This window comes from Triturus cristatus, chromosome 7, assembly GCF_964204655.1.
Source record: "Triturus cristatus chromosome 7, aTriCri1.1, whole genome shotgun sequence".
Classification (NCBI taxonomy): domain Eukaryota; kingdom Metazoa; phylum Chordata; class Amphibia; order Caudata; family Salamandridae; genus Triturus; species Triturus cristatus.
The window spans coordinates 1376043773-1376063663 of record NC_140590.1 but is presented as its reverse complement, the minus strand read 5'-3'; the positions used below and the strand labels follow the sequence as shown (position 1 = coordinate 1376063663).

General features: G+C 47.6%; 1 protein-coding gene across 2 annotated transcripts in view; it reads left to right on the top strand.

Moving 5' to 3' along the window:
* Positions 1-19891, top strand: part of PIGU (phosphatidylinositol glycan anchor biosynthesis class U) — a 193634-nt gene that overhangs the window by 93294 nt on the left and 80449 nt on the right. For both annotated transcript variants that reach the window (XM_085619097.1, XM_085619098.1), the window contains exon 5: positions 10024-10133. In XM_085619097.1, the coding sequence (XP_085475223.1) occupies positions 10024-10133 (110 nt within the window). The remainder of the gene's footprint in view (positions 1-10023; positions 10134-19891) is intronic.

Genomic DNA, 19891 nt, shown 5'->3' with positions numbered 1-19891 from the left:
TAACTACACACAAGCCATCTTGCAGGACATACCACGCAGTTTGCCTACCCCCTGATAATGTCCCCGCACGCTGAAGCTCTACGCATAAACTTGCTCATGTGGAACGTCAGAGGCCTCGGCGACCCATGCAAATGCCGGCAAATCCTCACATATCTAGATAGGCCCAAAGTACATGTCGCCATGCTCCAAGAGACACATAGACTCACGCTGTCTTCCCAGCTTTGGGGGCAAGTGGGCTTCTGCTCGAGTATTCTCCTCCTACTCTACATACTCCAGGGGGACATTGATTCTAGTTCAAAAGAACGCACCTTTCCTTCGGGGCGATACTTACAGTGAATCCTCTGGTAGGAGCTGTATGCTTTGGGGCAATCTAGGCACACAATCAGTCAAGCTTGTCTGCTGCTATGCAGCAGACATTGATAATCCTGACTATTTCACTATGCTATGGGGCCAGATTCGCAAAGTGGGGTCCACTCATGTTATCTGTGGGGAGACCTCAACACTGCCTTGTGCCCTGCTGTCAACAGGTCTAATCCTCTCCCTCATCACTATACCAAAACACATGACACTTTAGCACATTTGCTCCCCGACCATGGACTTATCGATGCATGGCGTCATGTGCATCCAGATGGGAAAGAAGGAACCTATTACACAACACCACACTTGTCCTGGTCTCGGCTGGATTATTGGATTGTTTCCCGTGGGGTTGCTCCCTGGATTCTCTCAGCGGAGCATATGGCCAGAATCCACTCCGACCAAGCCCCAGTTTGCCTGACGATTTCACCCCCTAACTCTACTGCTGCACCGTGATGTTGGCAGCTCGCTCCTGAGGCACTACTAGACACCGCATTTAAGCCAGAACTCAGTGTGGAAATAGCTGAGTTTTTCAGGAGAAATAGATGCTCGGTCACGCACATGAGCACTATCTGGGAGGCTTTTAAAGACCATATGTGCGGCTATTGTATATCGAAAAGCTTCGGAGTCCTCAGGGACATCCGTTGTAGCTTACGCCGGCTTGCGGATGAATTGAAGCAGTTGGAAAATGACCTCTGGCGCGATAATTCGGGTGCGCAACGTATCGCACTAAGGGACAAACTTACGGAGTACACTGACATGGCGGAGCGGGAGGCTCGCTTCCCCGGCAATCACTTCACTGCCCACAAATATGGGGAGGGTGAGAGACCCGGAAGGGCGCTTGTGATGGAAATTCGCCTGCCCCGTTTTTCCAACGACATCCTTGACATCGTGGACAAAACTGGTGGGCGTCTTTTGTAAGGTTTGTGCCAATATGGGGGGTGCCAGGTGGCGCACGACCAAAATGGCCGCACACCCGTGAGGCTCTGGCAGCTTGGCGGCATAATTCTGCAATTATCCTTCAACGAACCGAACTAATCCTTCCCTTTAAACGTGCTGCTAACATCTCAACATATTCCCCGGCTCCGGTGCGAGAATTGTGGCTCTTTGACCTCCGCAAGTGACTCTGGGACCGTGCTTTGAAGTATACGGGAGGGGCGGAGTGATACGCCTGGAGCTTAACGCGGCCACTGCCACTACGCGAGTCCCGAGGATACCACGTGGTGCTCGGCCCATATCGGACTGGCGGGGCGACCGCACTCATCTGACTGAGTCCGTAGCCCAGCAGCTGCCCGGATTCATGCGGCAACTTCCCTGTCTGCCTGCCAGGGGACCTACTATTCGCCATTTGGTTGCCAGCTGTGACGGGTTCCGGTGGGAGCTCTGCGGACCCGATGAGGTGAGCGCTGTTTGTGTGGCCTGGCGCATTGACCGGAACGGTGCAAGCACAGCTGGCCACACGCCCCCACGCACCCCGGCGGGGTTTGGTCTGAGCCCACTACTCCTCGGCAGGCCACTCGGATGTTCATGTTACGACCTACCCTTTGTGCGGCTGCTCCCATAGCGCTTCTACCCATGGGGCATCTCTACCCCCCTCCGGGATCCTCGAGCAATACGACAAGGTCCTTCTGTGTCCAGGCCTCAAAGACCTCCCTTGGCAACGTCCCGGGAGGTACTGCCCTTGCCTTACCTGAAGACTCGCCTCTTTCAGCGCACTGAAGGCCACACATTGAAAGATCCATGGGCCGCCGTGCACTTGTTGCGGTGCATCGCGCAGGGCCCTATACTACGGCAGGTCCTCCTGCACCTCACTGACTTGGCACACCGTAATCTGGTGCATACCTCAGCACACCCTTTTGGGGCGCAGCGGTTTTCGGGAGACAACCACGATAACTTTTGACGGCCTCCAGTAACCTGGTATTTACATTGTTTGATCCGCTGCTGGGCACTGCACTGGATGTACGGGTGACAAGTCGACAAACTGTTGTCCTTCCCAGCTTTGCTTGAACGTCAGCTACTCTCTCTGGTCCACTCCCTCGACGCAGTAGCAGACACCCAGGGTTTCTGTTTTTTTGGGGCAATTGTGGAGTGTGGACTTGCACCGTGGTGCCTACTGCTTGCCTCCAGACTGCATGTACTGTGGCGTGTTCTCTTCCTCGTGGCCGGTGATACCAAGTTGCTTGTTACCCACTTCCAGCTCCTTCGGCTTTGGCTTCAGCTTTGACCCTCTCGTGGATACCTGTGTCTCCCAGTCTTGGTGGGGCCCATAATCCTCTGCCTACTTTGTTGTTGTCACCTGAGACTGACTTCTGTGCCCCGAGGCTGCTCTACCGATCACTGTTACTGACGTAGGTAATAGACTCCTCCGCAACGTCTATGAGTGACTCTCTCGCCGTTGACGACTGGATATCCTCTACGCTTCTGTCCGTGAGGCTGTCGTAGCAGAGATGGTTAAGCCGGATGGCCGCCAGCCCAAGCTTGTTTTCGACACCATAAAGACTGTTACACGCTCAAGCTCAGATGATTCTGGACAATCCAACAGCGAGCAAACACAGGCACAATCACCAGGCCCCAGATAATGAAGTAAAAACCTTGCTCTTGGCTGTTCAACATAGCCTCACGGATCTTTCCAGAAAAATTGACTCAATGAACAGTCGCTTAGATTTTCTGGTCCAAAAGGTGGATAAACATGATGAGCAGATCAAGGAGGCCGAACGACGCATCTCAGACCACGAGGATGCCACATCTCAGATGCAGCAGCAAGTATCGCAAATGGATAAGCTCTTGAAGATCATCGCGGCCAAAAATGAGGACCTTGAAGCCCATAGTCGCCACAATAACTTCCGTGTCATAGGTATCCCGGAGAGCACCAGTACGGTCCGCATGGAGGATTTCTTCGAACGCTTCGAACAACTTTTGGCGAGGACGCCTTCTCTTCGCAACTCATCATGGAACGGGCGCATCGCCCCTTAGGCGCCCGACCTCCACCTGGGCAGTGCCCCGCGCCCTGTTGTGGCTCACCTCCTTAAGAATTGTGACCGTGACACTGCACTTAAACTGCCCCGTGAGAACAAATCTCTTCACTATGAGGGGAACGACTTCACTATATATCCAGACTTCACCGTCACTGTGAAGGAGGCGAGGCGCAAATATCTGCCGGTCAAGCAAAAACTCCTGAAAGCGCAAATTGAATATGCCCTCTTGTACCCGGCGCTTTTACATGTTATATACCAGGATAAGCACACCATCTTCGCAAACCCGCAGCAGGTTGAGGACTTTCTCAAGACCGTCAAGCGCCATTCACCACGAAGAGACTCTGACAACGGCATCTCCAGATCTCCATCACCTACCACAGATTGATTCTATCAATAGACAATGCTGCCATGGAGTCATCTGCCAAACTCCTCATACACTACATTTCTTTCTGTTGCTGGTTCTTGGTTCTAGCGATGATGGGAGGTCCTCGCCTGCAGCCGCCGCGAGGAAAACGACACCTTTTCTTGATGAACCGGGTCGAATGCTACATGACATTGGCTGATAAGTGTTACTGACACCATAAGCGCACTGCATAACAGAGGGGTGGGCCTAATGTACTTTGTAGATCCCGCATTGAACTATGCCAAGCACCCATCCCTTTTCTCTTTCCCTCTATCTCCCTGCTTTTGGGAGGCTGTGCTGCAGTTCTTAGGAGAAGGTAGGGTTTCGTTGCCCACCAGTGACCCCCTCATATGGGCAATCCCCCAAGTAGTTTGTATTCCTGTTGGAAATACTGGACATGGATTGTACTGTTAAGGGCTTTTTGGACCTTGGGTGGGCTCTGTAATACCAGCACAATTGGGGTGCTGTTGTGGGTGGGGGAGGGTTGGGGTACGCTGTTTCTTAAATGTTATTTTTGTGATCCTACAGCAGATAGACATGCCAGCACACATCTAGATAACTACACACAAGCCATCTTGCAGGACATACCACGCAGTTTGCCTACCCCCTGATAATGTCCCCGCACGCTGAAGCTCTACGCATAAACTTGCTCATGTGGAACGTCAGAGGCCTCGGCGACCCATGCAAATGCCGGCAAATCCTCACATATCTAGATAGGCCCAAAGTACATGTCGCCATGCTCCAAGAGACACATAGACTCACGCTGTCTTCCCAGCTTTGGGGGCAAGTGGGCTTCTGCTCGAGTATTCTCCTCCTACTCTACATACTCCAGGGGGACATTGATTCTAGTTAAAAAGAACGCACCTTTCCTTCGGGGCGATACTTACAGTGAATCCTCTGGTAGGAGCTGTATGCTTTGGGGCAATCTAGGCACACAATCAGTCAAGCTTGTCTGCTGCTATGCAGCAGACATTGATAATCCTGACTATTTCACTATGCTATGGGGCCAGATTCGCAAAGTGGGGTCCACTCATGTTATCTGTGGGGAGACCTCAACACTGCCTTGTGCCCTGCTGTCAACAGGTCTAATCCTCTCCCTCATCACTATACCAAAACACATGACACTTTAGCACATTTGCTCCCCGACCATGGACTTATCGATGCATGGCGTCATGTGCATCCAGAGGGGAGAGAAGGAACCTATTACACAACACCACACTTGTCCTGGTCTCGGCTGGATTATTGGATTGTTTCCCGTGGGGTTGCTCCCTGGATTCTCTCAGCGGAGCATATGGCCAGAATCCACTCCGACCAAGCCCCAGTTTGCCTGACGATTTCACCCCCTAACTCTACTGCTGCACCGTGATGTTGGCGGCTCGCTCCTGAGGCACTACTAGACACCGCATTTAAGCCAGAACTCAGTGTGGAAATAGCTGAGTTTTTCAGGAGAAATAGATGCTCGGTCACGCACATGAGCACTATCTGGGAGGCTTTTAAAGACCATATGTGCGGCTATTGTATATCGAAAAGCTTCGGAGTCCTCAGGGACATCCGTTGTAGCTTACGCCGGCTTGCGGATGAATTGAAGCAGTTGGAAAATGACCTCTGGCGTGATAATTCGGGTGCGCAACGTATCGCACTAAGGGACAAACTTACGGAGTACACTGACATGGCGGAGCGGGAGGCTCGCTTCCCCGGCAATCACTTCACTGCCCACAAATATGGGGAGGGTGAGAGACCCGGAAGGGCGCTTGTGATGGAAATTCGCCTGCCCCGTTTTTCCAACGACATCCTTGACATCGTGGACAAAACTGGTGGGCGTCATAGAGACAGTCTTGACATCTAACACATCTTCACCGAGTTTTATACTGACCTATATAGTACGAGCAGGACTGAACCCTCTGACCTCTCTCATTATCTGGAGGATATATCACTGGGGTGGCTAGGTGACAATCAAGGGGGATTCTTGGCTGCGCCATTTGAGGATGACTAGCTGCGGACTGCAATTATGCAGATGCAATCGGGAAAGGCCCCAGGCTCCGACGGTCTACCCGTCGACTTTTACAAAACCTACCTCGATCAATTGCTACCTGTGCTGAAGGAGGTTTACATGGAAGCCCAGGAGTTACAGATACTTCCAAGCTCGATGAGAGAAGCGCTCATTACTTCTCTTTTGAAACCTGGCAAACCTGCAGGCCTCTGTGATTCCTATCGGCCCCTCTCTCTCATCAATGTAGATGCAAAAATTCTTGCCAAGTTACTAGCTCATCGCCTTAGTCTATTGATGAACAAACTGGTCTTGCCAGATCAGGCTGGCTTTATTCCAGGTAGGGCGACTTCCCATAACCTTCGTACCCTGTTCTCTATACTACAGAATGTTGATCTCCAGCTGGCACTAGTGGCGGTCTTTTTAGACGCCACAAAGGCCTTTGACTCCGTGGAATGGGACTACCTGTTTGCTATTCTTCAATCCATGGGGCTTCCCTAAGGTTTTTTAGCATAGACACGCCTCCTATACACCTCCCCAGAAGCTAGAGTCTTAATGGGCACATTTCTCCCCCCTTCCCCATTACCCTTGGTACCCAGCAGGGTTGCCCGCTTTCCCCGCTCCTTTTTGCCCTTGCCATAGAACCCTTGGCGACCAAAATCCGGCAGCACCATCAAGAGAAGGCCCTCTGCTGTTTCCTCCAACCCATCCTCATCTCCCTTTATGCGCATGACGTTACCCTATATGTCAAGGAGCCGCTGCAAGAACCACAACCCGCTACTTCGAGAGTTCTTCCGGTTTGGCGGTCTCTCTGGTATCTGCATAAACTGGGCCAAATCTCAGCTTTTTTCACTCACTGCTTCTGTGCAGCCATTCAGCACCGACTTTCCTTTTGAATGGTGCACTATGGAAATAAAATACTTGGGGGTGTACGTCACCAGGGATCGTGAGGAACTGATGAGACTCGATTATGGGCGAACACTAGAGCACATCACCGGCAACATCACAAGATGGAATGCTCTCCCTCTCACCATGGCGGGACGCATCTCCCCCATTAAAATGGTCGTCCTCCTCAAACTTTATGCTTGTTTTTTAATGTTCCATTTGACCAAGGCCGGCATTTCTTTTCCTCCCTACGTTCGGAGTTAACCAGATTAGAATGGGCGGTAAGGAACCTCGGCTACGATGGGACACATTTGCATGACCTTACTCGCAGGGAGGATTCGACATTCCCAATTTTGAATTGGATTATCTCTGTACTCAAGCGCATTATGCCCACTACTGATTTTACGCCCCCATGTGGCGACTGAACACTGGTTAGCATATCCCATCCCTTTGGAGGGGGTCATACTGACTGCACTTACCCCCCGCGCTAGCTTCCCGTCCTCGGTAGAAAACATGGTGAAAGCATGGCAATACATTGCCAGATGATTACAAAGATGCCAGTCTTGTGTGAGGGCGCCTTTAAAAAAAACAAAAGCTAAACACAACATTACTTGCTGGGGAGATCTCTATCTCAATGGCAAATTTTGCACGTCACAACAACTCTTTTCCATACTTCCGCCTTCCCCAATGGACATTTTCCTCTATGTGCGACTTCGACAAGGCCTTAAAGAATATACCCCTTCATACCCTCTAGAACCCCCGGAAGTTGCTCCATTACGCCATATACTACGCACTGACAGTGCTTCACACTTGGTTTCTACCCTATACCATAGCTTGTATACTGCTCCCACTCCCACCCCCTGCACTGCCCGGGATAAGTGGTCCACTGAACAGGGTCAAGAAGTCACTGATCAACTGTGGGTATATTGCTGTAAGCAGATTGAACATGTTTCCTCTAGCAGTCGGTTGTGCATCACCCATTACAAGTTTCTACATTGCATATACTATACCCCGGATCGGCTGCACAAATACAAGTTGCGTGACACCAACAAGTGTGATAGATGCAGGGCGGAAGATGCTGACTTTCTGCATCTTGCTTGGGAGTGTTGCTCTGTCCTTGTCTATTGGCAACAGGTGATCACCGCACTAGAACTAATGACATCCTTGACGATTCTGTTATCTCCTCTCCTCTCTCTCCTCTGCTACAAAGAGGAACTAGCAGTAGCACATCGAAAATGTAGCTCCTTTAGCCTGTTATTAGCTAGAAGGTGGGTGGCATGCAGATGGGGTCGAGGTAGAGCTCCCAAATTTAAGGAATGGATCTGCGACATGATATTTTGGCAAGAGCAAACGTATACCTATGCTGAATTACTCCCCCACACGTCCCGCCCCCGGGATATGTGGGATCTACTTAAACTCTACCTCCTGGAGCATCTGGTTGAGGTCAAACATACTAAATCCTATGACTTGATCACCTACCTGTTGATAACATGTACTACATCCTTACTTTATTGCACTGATTTGTCACATTTCTGCCTTGATCTATTTGTTACATGATGCGTAAGAGGTTTGTTGTATAATAATTGCTGTGTGAGATACTTCCTGCAGTCTTTTTTCTTTTTTTTTTTTATCATTCTGGATTCTATATTGTACTAATACAGTGGCCCAGTGTTGTTGCTATGCATGAATCGATCCATGTACTGTAACTATCATGCTTGTTGTTTTAGATGTGTTCTAGAAAACCAAATAAACAAATTTTTAAAAAAATGAATAAAAAGGCTTGTGCCGATATGTTCATGAAGGTCCCCCGTCCTCGTAATTTATTTTCCCATGGATAATTAATCTGCTGAATCAGTCAATGCATTAACCTCATTTTATCACCTCCCTACCTTTTAGAATATTTTATTTAGGGACTCACTTACATGTAAGTACCTTCAAATGCGCCTTTACACTTTTTGCACTTAATTGCATTCACTCTAGTAATTATTTGCTTGTTCCTGATTTAGAAACCAGTGTGACCGGCTGGCACACTTATTGTCACTTAGCCTATCAATTTTCTGTAGCTTAAGGCCTCTTGCCTGTGTCATCTGCCCTTTAAAAAAAAAAACATTTTAGAAACTGAAAATCCTTACAATTCTCAAACTTCCCGTTGTTTGATTCTCTGTTACTTCCCAGGTGTTGGTGCTTGTTGATGACCCTGATATGGTTGAAAAGTCAGTATGGGGGTTAACAGAAAATAACTTGTGGAAGTCCAATGTATGTGATTGGACTTTGATGTATAGAGTTCTTTAACCTGATAAATGAATCCTGCAGCCCCTCTTCTTTAAATGTTCTTGCCTGATCACTTAAGCATTGAGCACCTTGCCTATATTTATGAAAGCATTTTATCTGTAAAGATTACATTATGTTGTTGGGTGCCTTTGTGATAGTATGACTGTATTTCTGATTTGTTTAGCTATGGGACCAGTCGTTAGTCCTCTAGAGATTGCTCCATGTTTTTCTAAATGATACCATTATGAACCATTGTTTATGCTCATATTTACTGCTTTAGGTTTCTGTTTGGCAGAATAGGGCTGCACCTGTTGATGTTACAAATACTTATGTTAAGGCAGTGGGGAGGTCCTGGAAGGTGTAATGGAACTGCTGCCTTGTGGAGACATCTGAAGGAAGCGTGTTTTCCACTGATCGAAATGTCCCTGACCCTGTCCCTAACCCTTACAAATCCAGGATTCTGTTTCTGAACTAAATTTAAACTAGGTTTAGGGATCAACTTCCCAACACCTTTACTGAGTCAGGTGCAAGTCAGGTTATTGTGCTTCATCTGTAACTCGCTTCTCCTGATTATGGTAAGTTTCTGGCCTCTGCAATTTGAATTTGCTGGAGCCTAAGTGTGTTATATGTGGTCGTTGCAAGTATGGTATCTTTGAGAGAATATTTGTAGCTTTATTATTGTTTTCATTTATGTATCTCACAGTCTGATTTGGGAAAGATCTATTTGTATTTTGCAGATTACTTGTCAGCACAGTGTGTGCTACACAAAGGGAACTGTAGAGCACTGCTGTGTTATGTACAACGACATCTCTTACCCAATAAAGTAGCTTTGAACAAAATTACATTAAAAAGGCACAGTTCACAAAATGGTGTGTGCTTTGGGCTGCATGAATCTGCATCCAATTTAGGCATACCAGAGGCACCTCTGCTACGAAATGCATTCATTGGTCAGTTTGGAGACTAATGATGCAAGCAATAAATCTAGGCTAGGGATGCATAAGTGCTGGTCAGTTAATGTCCTTTTATGTCGCCCTTTTGGGGAAAAATGTGTTGGTGATTGACACTAAAGATCCAAGTCTTTTTGGAGGCTTGTATTATGCATTTCTTTTTAATTCTTTCATTTGACGTTTGTTTTTTGTCTCCAACAGTTCAAAAAACAGAAGCTCCTCCTAGAGCTGAAGCAGTTTGCCCCAGATGTGGTGGAACTCATCCGAACTCCTTCAGAAATGTACTACATCCCACTGAAAGTAGCATTGTGGTAAGTGTCGGCTCCATAGGAAATCCTATTTTTGTTAGCGGGGTTTAGCTCATTGTCAGATGCTGTGGTTTTAGTTCCTATTTCCCCATAGACTATTTGCATTCTGTTAGGCTGCTGCATCATCATTTTCGAAGGGAAAAGCTGTTTGTCTATGTCCTTATGCTGGTCTGAAGCCCTGTACCACTACCTTGTTCTGTAACTGTTTTCCTTTCTTTAAGTACTTCTTTATCACAGCCAGCAACACCACAGTTGTTATTGTAATTTCAGCCTCCAATTCTGGTCATCCACAGCTTCCCTATTAGTTACTCGACCCAGAAGTCTGTCATTCTTTATATGAAGTATTGGCTAAGAACTTTGCATATTATACTTCGGAATAAGGAAAACAATGAGCATCCATGTGTAAGTCTGGTGTTAGCCAAGACTTATTGATTTATAGTAAACGTATATGTATAATATACTTACTTAAAGGGGTTTTTAGTGACCTCTCTTTATCCATTGGTCTGTTGTGGTCAATCACATTTTGCTTCTTCCTCCTACAACATACAGCATGGGGCGATAGGTCAGACTACTTCAGAGAATGGTTAACTTTACTTTGAGTGACTTCACTTTGCTCTTTCACAAGAAGCATATCCACACACAAGGTAGTTCCCTTCAGTGCCAGTGTTTTGTTTTTACTTTATAATTATTTTAGTGTTGCCTTCGTGTTTAGAGCATGAGGTTAAAGCAGGACTCATTGTACCAGTTTAAGTATAAGCCACATTCCATGCTTTACCAGTTCCTGTCTGCTGCTAGTGCTGTTGTGAATTTTTTTTTGGAATGTCCTTTCTTTATCTAACTGCTGGTATTTCACAGACAGCATGGCAGATTGTAACCATTTGAAACTGTTCTGTTTTAAGTTGTACTCTTTTTACTATGCATGCAGTAGTTACATCAAAAAACCTCAATATTATACATGTGAATTCATAGGTGGCCAATTCTTTATAACACAGATATTCTGAACTCAGTTTCACCAATAGTTCTTTATTAAAGTTTGCCAAGGAAGAAAACCGGCCTATATCATGTTTATCTTTTTAATTTGCAGCGCGTGTAACAGTTTTTATATGTATTTCCTTCCTTCCTCCTTTCCTTCCTTTCTTGTTTCTTTCTCCTTCCTTTCTTTGTTTGTTTCTTGCTATATTTATCTCTAGCCTTCTTTCTTTCTTTCGTTTTCATTTTCTTTCTTCCTTTCTCTTCTTTCTCTTTCTCATTTTGTCTTTGAGTCTTTTTCTTTCTTTCTGTCTTTATTTCTATCCCTTCTTTTCCTTCTTTCATTTTATATTTTCCTTACTTTCTTTCTTTTTTCTTTCTTTGCTTTTTCTTGCTTTCTTTTTTGTTTCCTATCCTATTTTTGTTTTAAGCAGTGACACCCCACACATGTTTTGCCCTTTGCAGCTTGCAGGTTTGGAGCTTTTTCATTTTCAGAAGAGTTGTGGACTCTTGTCATTGTAATGTTGTCATATTGTTTAAAATCAGCACACAGACAGCAACCATTATCAGATCTATTATGCATCTTTATATTGAGGTCTCGAGCAGTCCAAGGTTGGTCAGTAAATAGGAGTCTCCGGCGGCATAGAACAAATAAAAGCATAGTTAGAGACAGTATGCAGTCTGGAAATAGCCTTCAGTGTGATTTGTCTGTGAATCAACACATTTGGATTTTGAGTGCAGTGTGATTCCATGTTAAATAAAACACCAAAGCCTGTGGCTTTATATCCAGAAAGTCTATAGTACTTTTTAGGTTTGTCTCTATATCCTTAAGCAGCAGCAAATTGTGGCAAACACTACTGTGGGTGAAAAGAAAAATGGGCATTTAGAATATCAATAGGCAGCATCTGCAGTTGATAAGTGAGGTCATGTCTATGTGCAGTTCTGTATGTTTGTGTGCATATGTTAATGTTTGTGTGTGGGTGAGGAGCAAGTGGATTTCCTTTCCACTGACACTAATTTGAAATGCTGGACAAGGCACAATGGTTGGAATTCCTCACGATCTTCTGTTTTTAGCACAATGGTGGCATTGCCTGGCAACATGCAGACACGGACACAGTAGTAATTCCTGGTAAAATGCAGGCTGTGACAAAATGATGGTAATCCTTGGCAACACGCTGGTCCGGGCGCAATAGTGGTAATGCCTTGGCACATGCTGTCCCCACCACAATGGTGATAATTCTTAGCAACACGTCAGCCCTGGTACATTGATGGTAATCCCTGGTAAAATGCTAGCCTTTCCACATTGGTGGTAACCACTGGTAGCATGTTTACTATGGCACAATGGTGGTAATTCCGGGTAAAATACTGTCTCTGGCACAATGATGGTAATCTTTTGTGGAATGCAGGCCTGCCACAGTTGTAGTAATCACCAGCAGCATTCTCACTATGCCACAATGGTGGTAATCTTTGACATATCTTGGGCAACCATGGGATGATGGTGCCAATACACAAAAGTAAATAATTTTTAATACATTAAAGTTCAGGCAGGGTCAGAGAAGAGAGAGACCTGTGCAAGTGGACATATGTAACTCTGGTATGTTAGCGTACATGCTTAGCTGATCTCTCCAAATCCCAAGAAAAACGTCTTTGCCATTGACAGAGTTTTGGAGAAAGGTTTCAACACGGCAAAATCGATTACATTTATATATATATGTATGTTTAAATTATTCTCAATGAAAACTCACACATGTATACTGGCATTAGCCGTCAACACGTGTATGTGCCTGATGTTACAATGTCACAGTAGCTAGTCACTTCTAGCTCATGCCATTTAGGGCCTCATGTACAATTTTTATTTGGAGGTTGCAAATGGCCCGATTTGCAGAATTGAGCTGTTCGCCATCACGAAAAAAAAACAATTAATGTACAAAATTCAAATTGGAATTCTGTAGCTTTTTAATTTTTTTAGTTTATTTTTATTGACATTTTTCCATGTAACATACAATGTGAGCTTAAAACATGAGGCATATCATACATTATTTATACACTTAAGAGACGTCTAGCTGAGTTGACCGTTCTGGGTTTTGGGCACCTCCAATGGGAATCCAGTGAATCCATCCCAGCCCCAGGAATATAGCTCCGTTCAGTACTCCCACATGCCGACACTATTACCCCTGTCAGGCGGAGAATATATTTGATAATAGGGTTCCGTATCAGTGTCTCAATGCACAAGTTCTTGCTGGTCAGCGAATGACAGTCCATAATGTTCTCTCCACATATTCCAGACCCTGTCAAATTTCCTAGGACAGCCTCTGGGTGGATATACAACTTTATCCACCCACATACATGCGTCCATCAGAGCAAGCTACTGGCTCTTGGTTGGTGTAGTGGGTGACCCCCAGTTCTGTGCAAAATCTCTCAACTCCCCTGTCATCCCTAGTGTGCAGAATATCAACTTTTTTCCCGGGAGATCAGCATCCCCCATGCCCCCTAGGAGTATGAATTGGTGATTGCGTGGAATCTTATCTTCGTGTGCCGGATTAAGTTCCTGCAGTATTGAGTCTCAGTACCTCTGGATCTCTTGGCTCCCTTACAGAGTGCGGTAAAATGAGTCCTCGACCTACTGACATCTAGGGAAGGTCGAGATCTTTCCCATTTTGTGGAACTTAATCCTATCCAAATAGACTCTGTGTAAGAACTTCATTTGAATCAGGCGGAGGCGCGCTCTTATGGCAACCTTCTGGGGATGCAGCAGGGTGGCCTGCAAATCCAAATCCTCCATCTCTCCCAGGTCCTGTCCCCACCGCTGCCGTAGTCCTTCTAAGTTGTCTGGGATGTTATTCATGATGACCTTGTAGAGTGTGGAAACATCCCTTTACCAAGTGGCTCCCTCAGCAGAAGATTTTCCAGGGGGAACGGACCGACTCAGGCAGATCCTCCAAGTCTATCCCCACGACATACATACCTGTCTTAGTTGTGTGTATTTGTATAATTGAGAATGCAGAAGGTCATATTCTACTTGTAGGCTTCGAAACGACCTGACCCCTCCATCTTCTTGTGACGTCCTGTATCTTTGAGATCCCAAACAAGTTTAATCTGACAAAACCCTTTAGTCTGGGCACCTCTTTAAGCAGCGACCCCACTCATACCGGGGTTTTAGTAATGACCCTCCCTATCCATCCCATATGAACGCGTACCTTATCCTAAGCCGCCAGTGCGGCAGGGGGAGGCATGACCCTTCTGTCTTTACCGTCATAGAAGTAGTGTTCCCATGTGGGTTCAACCATAATGCATCTGTCCAGCCAGACTGTTGGGTCTTTGGCCAGGGCGTGGACCCAATCAAAAATTTACTGAAGCTGCCAGTAATATGCCTGTAGGTGTGGTAAGGCAATCCCTCCAGATCTGCACAAATCTGTAGAGGGTTTCCAGGGCTAACCGGGGGGCTGCCCCATCCCACAGCAATAGTATCACCACTCTGTGCAGCCTAATAAAATAGTATTTGTTGATCAGGTAGGGTGTGTTCCACATGACATACAGCAGACCCGACAGAGACATCATTCAGAAGATGGCCACTCTACCAAGAAATGTCAGCATCAGCTTACGCCACCTGGCTACATCACTTCGCATTTCCATTAGCGACTTCTCTAGGTTAGCCTTCATGGACTGTTCTGAGTTTGTAGTGAGAAAGATTCCTAAATATCTAAATCCATCATCTACCGTCTGGAAGGGGGCCCTGACAGGTCCCAGTTCCCCAGTCGATATAGCATTTATTTGTGCCAATTGATTCTGTAGTCAGCGTAATCTCCAAAGGCTTAAAAAATCTCCAGGAGGGGGTTCAGCCTGGATGCAGGATCTGGTATTTATAGGAGGACATGATCAGCATATGGAGAGATTGTTATCCTTCGCTGCCACCAAGATCTGATCCAAACTGCCAGGGGCTCTATTTCAACACAAAAAGATGATGGATAGAATGCTGTACATTGTCAAACATTCACCCCAGTCACAGAACTGGGTTTAATCCATCAAGTTTTGCTCACAATGCCACCCCAGTTTGACCCAGCCATATACAAATCAGTCTTGTCCCTTCCTCCCATGGCTAAAGTCCAGCCCGAACTGCCTGTCCCAGTCCTCCCTGGACCGGAAAGCAGGCATCCTGGGACGGGGTTTTGGGTATCGCCCCTTATCAGCCAGGCTAGCTTGAATGCAGAGACCAAGTTAGCTCGAGACCCACATCTGGGGATACCCCTCCCACTTAGGACAACTATTGCAACACAAAATGATAATGGACGGAATGCTGCACATTGTCAAACATTCACCCCCCTGTCAAGGATCTGGGTTAAAGCCATTGTTTTTTCGATCACCATGCCACCCCGGTTTGGACCCAGCCATATGCAAATCAGTCTTGACCCTGCTTCCCATGGGAGCAGTCCAGCCTAAACTCCCAAGTCAAGTCCTCCCTGGACCAGAAAACAAGCATCTGGGGCCCGGTTTGGGGTATCACTCCTCATCAGCCAGGCAAGCTTGAATCCAGTGGCTTAGTTAGCATGAGACCCACGCTCAGGGGCTCTGTGCACAAGGCAAAGAGGAGGCAGGAAAGGGGGCATCCCTGTCTGGTCCCCCATTCTAGTTTGAAGGTTTTGGACACCTCCCCATTTACTCATACCGCTGCCGTGGGCTATGCGTACAGCAAGGCCACCCAGCTGCGCAAGCAGGGTCTAAATCCGAAGCATTTAAAAAACCAGGGTGAGATCAGGCCAGTGGATGGAATCAAATACTTTTTCAGTATCAGTAGAGACTCTGGCCAAGGGGAGTCTCCACCTCCTTCACTGCATCAAGCCAGTTATACAGCCACTACAAATTCAGTCGGGTCGACCTGCAGGACATGAACTAATCTTGGTCACAATAGATGAGCGATGTGATAACTTTGGTCAGCATGGCTGCTAGTTATCTGATCTCGACCTTAAGGAGGGAGATTGGGCAATAGTACCCACTGTCTGTCTTTGGTTTTCCCTCATTCTTTAATACAGCAGCTAGTGCATGTCTAAGGTCAGTTAGTAGCCATCCCTGTGTACATGCCTCGTAAACATTTGTAATAAGTGTGGACCCACTAGCCTGTTATTCTTTTGAACCACTCCACTGGTAGTCCATTGGACCCTGGTGTCTTTCCACTCTGCATTGCTGTCCTGCCTCAGCAAGCCCCTCAAGCATTAGGCTGCCATCTAGCAGTTCCATGTCTTTCTGCGACGGGTCGGGAGGTGTGATGCTGCCACGAATCACTCAACCTCTTGGTCTTCTGTCTGCGGCTTTGCCATAAAGAGCACGTTTGTATCAGGCAGACTCCTGGGTTATGTCTATGTTGTTAGTATCTCCACTGTCGGGGTAACAAATTCTCCCACCCAAAACACCTTTTCCTCCATGCGACCCAGCCAGGCAAGTATGTGCCCAGCTCTGCTTCCCACGTCAAACAATTTACTCTGGGTTGCAGGTAGCGACTGCGGCCTGCATCTTCCAACTTGTTTGATAACCCTCCCTAGTGGTGGTTAGTTGCCGAAGGACACTCGCCTCAGGCAGTGTAATAGCTCATTATCCAGTTCTATGATATAAGAATAAGAATAGCCAGTCTGTCTGTTGTAGCCAGTTTTTTACGTGCTACCAGCATTTCTATTTTGTCCTGCAGGACCTTCTTATAGGCTCCCATACTATGATTGAGGAGTCTATTGAGTCCTTGTTCTCCTCAAAGTACGTCTCCGAGTGCAGTCGTAGCTATTTGACAGTGTCTGGGTCACGGAGTTCCTAGGCATTGAATGTCCAATGTTCCTTCCAGCGCTATTTTCCTCCATCCACGGTAATCAGCAGCGGCAAGTGGCCGGAGATTGCAAGATATTCTACCTCTTGTATGGCTGGGTGCTCCTCTATGGGCGCAAGCAGGTAATCTAGTCTAGAGAATGTCCCTCTGACCCCCTGAGAAAAATGAATATGCTCTCGCCGCAGGGTGCCGGAGTCTTCACAGGTCTGTAAATCCCAGTGCCTTAGTCCACTGGGATAGTGGAGTGTATTGCGGATCTCTTTCTGACGAGACCCTTATCCTTTCTAGGTCCTGTGCCATAGCGTTGTTGAAGTCTCCTCCCACTATAGGCAGTGTGTCACCCACTTCCAGAATTATCGGGCCTATCTCCTCCAATGTTACCTGTTGCAGGAGGGGAGAGGTATATACATTGACGAGGGTAAATCCTTGTGTGCCTCCTGTTCCCTGTACTCAAGGATGGTGCCACTCGGATCCTTCCAGACCCTGGTGTTTTTGGTCCTTCTTGCAGTTATAACCACTCCCCAGATCACCAAGAGATTCCCGCATGCATAGGTGACACTTATTGGCCCCAAGCCAGGAACTTAAATTCTGTCCCTATCAGGTGAGTCTCCTGCAGGAAGACTATATTGGGTGCCGTCGCTCGATATACTGGACCACAACACCCCGTTTAATTTTGTTCCCCATGCCGTTGACATTCGGTTGAGTATTTTGAGTCATTCCACCCCTTGTTCAGCCATGGTTCACCTTCCAAACCAGGATCCCTTCCTCGGGCCCTGCCCTCAGCTCCATCTCCTGAGTGACTACCTCACACTGCCAGTGTCTGCTCACTAACTAAAAAACTTCTACTGTAACTTTGCCAATCCCGCCCTGTGTTTCCTGAACATAAGCTAAGCAATGCTTACCCCCAACCTAGGAAATGTCTGTTGCCTGCAACACTCAGTACCCCTAAAGTCAGATAATAAACAACAATGCAACAACTAATTGAGTTATGACTCTAAAGTTTGTAGGCCCCATGCATGAACCTGGTTAGTCTCTTAGTAGGAGGGAAAGTCTTAGTGTTTATTGGGGGGGCTCCAGCTCCCAACGGTTAATGCACGGCTCCCTACAGGCCTGTGTCCCCGTACCCCTGGGCTGGGTGGATCAGGTTTCCCTAGCCTGAAGGCACCAGCTGAACACAGTGTTTCTGCTGTGATAGAAGTTACCACTAGCCGGAGTAGTTCTGCACCCTTGTCCAGGGAGCGCAAGTCCTTTCTGGAGTGCCCCAGGCCACTTTGCGACCCCGTCTCCTGCACTTCTTGTTTGTTTGCCATCTCTGCCACTAGCTGTGTCCTTTCCGATTCCCCCTGGTGTTTTGTAGGTTTTCCAGCCAGCCTGCTTCTGCGCCATACTGCTCTCCTGCTCATCTTTGGTTTCGCAACTCGCCAGTCATCCGCTTCTGTTCTTGACCGTTCCATCCTGTTCTAGCCATTGCCAGGCCTCTTCCGGTGTCGTTGGCATTGCTTCGTTGGGTAGAGAAGCGCATATCTGAGACCCAGCTGGTGGAGCTTTGCATTAACTTGGAAAAAATGATATCTTATCCTTTGAACGAGGATTGTGTAGTCCAGGAACCGGTTCACCTTGTGACTCTTCACTGTCCATGGGCCATGCCAACAGTTGACCTGGAGAATGTGATACCTGTCTCTGTAGCTCAGGAACCTTGCGACCATAGGCCTAGGTGAGGCCTCAAGCCCAGGGGGTTACCGGGGACCTGGTGCGCTCTATCCACTGCGATTGTTAAGGGGTTACCTTAATAAATCTGTTGTATGAGTCATTTCTCTAGAAACAACTCTAGACTTTGCCCTTCAACTTGCTCAAAACCTATGATCTGGATATTTTTTTTATGAGAGCAGTCCTCAGCCCGCTCCTGTAGGAGGCCATCACCTTTGTCAGCTCCTTGAGTCATGTCTTCATGTCCTCGATGGCCTGAGTCCACCCAGGCCCCCTTGTCTCCACGAAGTCACTCTGTCTTCTCATTTTCTGTGATCCATTCTGAGGAGGTCCATGTCTGCTATCACTCCATCAATCTTGAGTTCAAGTGTATCTTTCAATTCCGAAATCCCCCCTAAGATTTTGCTGAATGATTCTCTTTAGCCATGGAGGGCAGCCTCCAGCAACCTAAGAGTGGGCTCAGTGGAGGCATCCCCCAGGTACGGCAGAGGGCATATCTCTGTAGGCGCCCTAACTTTGTCCGCTCTTAGATTCTCGATGGTGGCATTTCTGTCTTGCCGGCCCATGATCCGTTGTGGGTAAAGCCCTCGGTGTGTGTCCGGTGCACCTTCTGTCACTGTTTGGGGCTAGTTTTTGGGTCAGCTACCTCCCACTGTATAGGGGAGAATTTGTTGAGTCCAATGTGCTGCTCACACCCTCGGCCTCATGTCCTCAGGCCGGACCAGGCCACATGTGTCCTAAGCCACGCCGCCTGCCTAAGCCACGCCGCCTGCCTGCGTGTGTCTGTTAGTCCTGTGCCAGACTCCCCCTTGCATCGCTGAGAGAGAGGGAACACCTTTCACTTGCCACTGGCGCTCCCCTTTGTCTCAGGCCACCAGTGGAAGTCAGCCAGGCCATGAAGGCCTGCCGTGCCTGATGCTCAGGGTCCTCTCCACAGTGAGAAGTTGCAGCCAAGGGCCTACCCGCCATGGCCCAAGCTGCCACTCTGCTGGCCCCATTCAGCCTGCTTGCCACAGCCCAGACTTTCCTCCGGAGGGTCAGGATGTTCGCGGGGCCAGGAGAGGTGCCAGATTGCGCCCTTAGCTCTACTGGCGAAGCTGTGTTCCCAGGGTAGCCGTGTCGCACCAATGAACCATTTCTTCCCAGGCCGTATTGTAGCACTGGGGTGTCCGCTCCTCCCGGCCTCACGAAAACTGCCAGCCACGTCTTCTGCTGGCAAGCCCCCCCCCCCCCCCCCATCCCTGTACACACGGGGGACTTTCTGTTGTGTAGCATTATA